Source organism: Engraulis encrasicolus, chromosome 5, assembly GCF_034702125.1.
Source record: "Engraulis encrasicolus isolate BLACKSEA-1 chromosome 5, IST_EnEncr_1.0, whole genome shotgun sequence".
NCBI lineage: Eukaryota > Metazoa > Chordata > Actinopteri > Clupeiformes > Engraulidae > Engraulis > Engraulis encrasicolus.
Genome location: NC_085861.1, coordinates 11,008,575 through 11,014,574, shown reverse-complemented (window position 1 = coordinate 11,014,574; position 6,000 = coordinate 11,008,575). Strand labels below are relative to the sequence as shown.

The following is a 6,000-nucleotide window of genomic DNA, read 5'->3' as shown; positions in this document are numbered from 1 at the left end:
TTACTTACTTTTCTAATGCTTTATTACTTTATTGAAACCTAAAATTGCCCGCACGTATTTTGAACGGTGTATCTCGGAGTAAATAAGCTACTATCATGATTTAAAGCTCATTGTGAGCTCAGGGACCTAATTTTAACGATTTCTTTCTTTTTTCCCCAATTTCCTTGAAGATTAAAGTGCTAGAGTACTTGAAAAATTAATCGCTTGACTAATCGACTATTAAAAAAAAAAAAAAATAGTTGATAGATTAATCGTGAGAAAAATCATCGTTAAGGACAGCCCTAGTACCTTTACTAATCTCGAAGGAAATCAAGGTGTCTAGCAGCATACATTAAGTTACATATAAATACACAGATATAAATTATTGCACAACGAATTTTCTATCTAGCACACACTCGCATAACCATTTTAAAGGTTGGTTTAAAGTCAGTGTGTCATTTTAGTCGAAAAAAATGCAAACAAATTATTAGAATTTTAAAAATCGCTAGCACACGCAGGAGTGTTCGGTAACACTTTATTTTAAGGATAAGCTTACATCTATTACATCTATACATGTCTTGTTCATGCACAATAAGGGATTTATTACCAATTTAACCTTAGTAAGGAACTAGTAGGCCTTAGCGTTTGCTTAGTACATGCCTTACAAGTTACTTAAGCAGGCATTAACATTGTATGTAGTAGTGCTTATTGTATCCCTAAAATAAAGTGTTACCGAGTGTTCAATTCTTTAAAAAAAGAAGTTTACCGCATGGTTATTTTACTTTTTGTTCATCTATTCAGAGCGAACAACTTATTTCTTTTGATTAAATACATATATCTAACATATAAATGTGTATGACTGACTAGTGGCTACATTACAACTTGATTCTAAACATTAATAAGTGAAAGTGACAGCCCAACAGGGAAACTCCAAGTCCCATTGTCGTTGTGACAGCACTCCAGAGCACACAAGTGCTCATTGCACACAACAAAATTGCATGTATGCCTCACCCATGCAAAGGGGCAGCCACCAATGGCGCCCAAAAGGGAGCAGTGCTGCGGGACGGTACCATGCTCAGGGTACCTCAGTCGTAGAGGAGGATGAGGGAGGGCACTGGTTAATTACTCCCCCCCCACCAACCTGGCAGGTCGGGAGGGAGTCGAACCAGCAACCTTTGGGCTACAAGTCTGACGCCCTAACCGCTTACCCATGACTGTTCTATTATTGGCAGAACATCATTATGATGACTCATTACATTACATTTGGCAAATGCTTTTTTGAACCAAAGCGACTTACAATGGAGGACATAATCATAGCTGGCATCACTAGTAAAAACAAAGTCCACAGGAAATATACAGTATTTGTGTAGTGCAAATGACCCTTAGAAGGGTTAGGTTTTTTTAAAAATACAGATACAGTAACACAGGGTTAAGTAGAGTACCTGTGTACACACACACAAACACTCACCTCCTCGTAGAGGAAGCTGAAGAGGCGGTTGCCGATGTAGGCCTGCACGCCGGGCTCCTTAGAGTTGTACAGGTAGGAGATCGCCATGGACACGTCAAACAGCTTGGACTCAAACAGCCGCAGCAGCCACGACTGCTTGGAGGAGTTGCTTTGCTGCGGCTGCAGCTGCTGCTGCTGCTGCTTCTGCCGACGCCGGGTAGCGCTCTTGATGCCACCACCACCCCCACCAGGAGCAGATGGAGACGAAGACGAGGATGAGGATGGCGACGCCGATGAGGAAGGTGATGGTGATGGTGATGATGATGATAGAGATGCCGCCACCGCTGCAGGCTGCTGCTCCGGTTCTGGTTCCTTGTCTTCGCCAGTCTTGATGCTGGGCTTTGCGGGAGAGGGGCCAGGGGCAGGGGCAAGAGCAAGGGCCGGCTCGGCATCCTTGAGGACAGTGGTGGTCCCGTTGGTCAAGGCAGTGGGGATGCAGGTGGGGATGGGGGCCGGCTCCTGAAGGGCCTCCGTGAGGGACGATGTCGCTGGTGGTTGTAGCTGCGTCTGCGTCTCCAGTGCGCCGCCCTTCTGGAGTTTCTGCAGCACCTCCTGGCAGGCCAGCTTGGCCACCTCTGGGTCGATGACCAGCTCCCCCACGCCCTCCGAGATGACATCCAGTGACGCCGGACTGCTGCTGTTGCTGGTGGTGGTGGTGGTGTTGAGGTGGGGCGGCCCATCACTGGTGCTGGTGCTAAGGCTGACGCTGAGGCTGGGGCTGGAGCTGGCGCAGACGGAGGCAGAGGCGGCAGGGTTCTGGGGGCCCGAGGAAGGGGAGGAGGGCAGCGAGAGAGAGGAGGCGGTGGACAGGGAGAGGGAGGAGGCCGAGGGGGTCCTCTGCATCTGCAGCGCCTCCTGGTGGGCTGGAGACAGCTCCAGCTCCGTGTCACCCATGGCCTGGCAGCTGCTGACCTGAGGGACCTTCAGGCCACTGGAGGAGGAGGAGGAGGAGGACGGGGGAACCGGGAAGAACGACGGGCAGGCGGCAAGGGAGACGGGGGACAGAGGAGAAGGCAGGGAGACATGATTAGTGTTGTTGAACATGGATAATATGGCATGGCGTTTTGGGAAAAATGATTGTGGTTCTTCATATATTCACAATGCAGCTTTTGTTTCCTGACAGTTCCCTGAAACACTTAAAAATTGTGCATATGAAACAAAAATGACAACAAAGTCATAAGGATCACTCCCTAAAATAGTATATCAACTGCATGCATACAAGGCCCTGCAACCTCAAAAGGGTGAACTTAAGTTGTTAATTTTAACTAAACCAGTTGACTGCAGAGCACAGTATCTTTGATAACCTTGCACCTCAATCTTGGGTTATTAGTGGAAGATCCTTTTCTAGTTCCCAAAAAGCTTCATATTTGTGTGTGTGTGTGTGTGTGTGTGTGTGTGTGTGTGTGTGTGTGTGTGTGTGTGTGTGTGTGTGTGTGTGTGTGTGTGTGTGTGTGTGTGTGTGTGTGTGTGTGTGTGTGTGTGTGTACACCTCGCATTAAGCCACTTCCATGTACCATGAGTTTGAAGAGGATGTTTGTAATTGCTTCTGGTTGGTCACAGTCACACATCACTCTGTTACATTGAGAGTACATACATCAATCTATGCTACAATCTATGCTCTGTACTGTTGATAAAGTACTGTAGCAACTCGGTCTAATCCCATCCCAGCAGATTACCATCGCTGCTATCAAGATAGCAGTTTGAACTAGGCCCAGTGCAACAACACAACGTCCATAGCATTGCGTGGTTTTCCGACACGAATCTGTCAACACATTGGCACACGTTGACTTGCAGATTCATAACGAAATGAAGCCAAATGTCAAAAAAGCGAAACGCCAAGTAGCTATAGGGATTTCTTGAGTACTAGCTCTACCATCAAAGAACGTCAATCATTATTATAGACGTTCTTTAATTGCTAATACCAGAATTTAGAAGTGAGCTATACATCCGATCCATGTGGAAGCCAAGTTACCAAAACAAAACAAGTCTTCGTTCGTGATGACTACCAACTTCAACAAGTTGTTGCAGTTACTCAGTGCTATCGACTAAATTCACACCAGACGCGTATTTGCTGTGCACCAAACCAGAAGCCTATTTCAATCTGTAACAATTCGTAGCAATAACTATGCGACCACAGAATTTACTGAAGAGGCACTCCGCCTCCAACTCGGTCTTTCCGACAGTATGCAATAGACTCTAGTTGTAGTTGCTTGCTACTGAAATTTAAACCAGAAGGATCGGGTTTGCGTCTTCATCTTTTGGTAGATGAACCCGTAATCAGCCTCTCACTGCAATAACCAACGGCTAGCTATTAGATTACATATAATTCCTAACTTCATCCTAAAATGCTCAACCCAACCATGCACAGTCCGAGAAAGTATCACTTCGCCTATCAAAATCACTTCATAGGTCAACTAGTTCTAACGGTAGCGTATTCGTTTAGCAAACAAATGACCATATGTTCTAACAGTTAATTATATAAATTCTCAAACTATGCCTATATCTGCTAAAAATCCCAACCTTTGGCGATTGCCACTGGTTCATTTTGGTGACAATGGTTCAATGAACCATTCGCAACTAGACTTGTTTGAGTCAACACAGACTCAAAACTAGCCAGCTGCTGCTACAACGGTTTGAAACGACGCATATGATGTAGGTCCAAGACATGAGCTACTCCAAACACACAGAAGTAGGCCTACTAGCCTACATCAACATCAAAATCAAAATACGAATAACAACATGTGTTCTATGTGCGTCAGGAACGTTGCGTCTTTAGTAATGGCACTGCCCAGTGTTGTTGAATGGAAATGTCACTATGTTGCCTGGGTGTTTGTTTAGCCAGATTTGCTAATTTGCTAGCCATCATAAATGCTTTGCCAGTTACGTCGCTAATTCAGCTCATTTTAGGATAACAATGCAAAGCTTTGATCGGGACACTCGCATCAGCTTTTTCTATGTCCTCCCCGCGCTCTATCCCACCAGAAAACATCTGTCAATATATGCCGAATGAACGAAGATAAACTAGTACTACTAACTTTTCTCCCTTGTGATCATTGGGATAGCCCCAGCATCAGCCTAGCACTACTAGCTATGCTAACGGGCCATCTTCTTTAGCTAATGTTGAACTGACCAGATTAGTGAACAAATGTAGTCGGTGGTAATAGCGTTGGCGACACTGTTTTTGTTTGTGTGGTATGAGTGTCCGTTCTGATATGATGCTTACCTTCAAAATAGCCGGGTGAAAATGTGTTATTTGATCTGTCTCTGCTGTCTTTGCTCCATTTGGGAAAGTGCTTAGTCCCTCGGTCCCCGAGTGTAGCACGAATTGACATGCCAGGGCTGACCTACTGCACTGCCTGTCCGGTTGGTAGCAAGTTGATAGTGAAATCGACGCGCCTGGTTAATTTTACTAAATTCATCATTTACTATATTTTGTAATAGTTTACAAACATTTAAAATGCTAGCTATAATCCAGGCCGACAAGTTATTTAAAGTCCAGTGTTGTGTTATAATAACCTATGCCAGCCAGCCTAGTCAGAGAGAATCTCTGGCCTAGAATCCTAACCAAAATGTAACTTTCCTCATGCATTGCTGTGTATAACTAGTTCTAGCTAATGGAAGCACGAGTCCAAATTAGTTGTACATTTACATTGCAAGCCAAGCACTTAATCTCCTAAATTTAACAACATCTAGACTCATAAAAGTGTTCAGTTTACACTAAACAATTGTCATAATAGATGTGTAATGCCATGCTGATCTCTATGAATAATTCATTTTACACATGACCCAATTAAACTAGGCCTACATTCTCTCTCTACCGTTAACCACGGAGGTCCATAGCTGTCCATGCCAACGCCTGATTCAAACGTGCGTCACCATTATATTATAATCAGTCTTTGGCGATAAAAACTGGCTGTCACGTCAAGCATTGTATACACGAAGCACAATAAATGACTCATTATGACCTTTTAGTCGATTTAAGCACATGTTAATACAATTTCACATGATACGGCTCTGGGATCTCACATGTCACTACTGACATCTGGCGGCAGTGCACAGAAACAATGTAACACTGACCTCTTGATGCAACAGCTTCCATAGGCCTACGCCCACAGACATCATATAGGAAGACTAGATGCGTCGTCCGCGTTCCCGTCATGCAAGTCGAACGTCCGCGCATGGCGGCCATGTTAAAGCAGCCTTCTGGCTCAACCAGTTGCAGTGAGATTTGGGTGTTGTATACTCTTCAGATGGCCATAATTCCCTCAAATTTACATCGATTTTCGAAAGGGTTGGTTTTTTATACAGTATAAAAAAATCCAAACGAAAGTATATGTTGATACTGCATAGTGATGCATATTCACATTATTATTATATTATATTACATTATATTATAATGTTCATAGGTCTAAAATAATGTATAATATAATTCAGTAGGCTTATTCATGCAATTAAATAGATCCCATAAACAAATGCACAAAGTAATATTTTATATTTTCAGTAAAATGACAAAT

At 43.8% G+C, this 6,000-nt stretch overlaps 1 protein-coding gene across 2 annotated transcripts in view; it reads right to left on the bottom strand.

Annotated features, from left to right (window-relative positions):
• Positions 1–5,062, bottom strand: part of pi4kb (phosphatidylinositol 4-kinase, catalytic, beta) — a 27,910-nt gene extending 22,848 nt beyond the window's left edge. The window contains exons 1-2 of one of the 2 annotated variants that reach the window (XM_063198677.1): positions 4,710–5,062; positions 1,448–2,417 (exon numbers count right to left, since the gene is read on the bottom strand). In XM_063198677.1, coding sequence (XP_063054747.1) covers positions 1,448–2,380 — 933 coding nt within the window. In that variant the 5' untranslated portion in view covers positions 2,381–2,417; positions 4,710–5,062. The remainder of the gene's footprint in view (positions 1–1,447; positions 2,418–4,709) is intronic. The other variant, XM_063198678.1, reaches the window with a different exon arrangement.
• Positions 5,063–6,000: the final 938 nt, after the last annotated feature.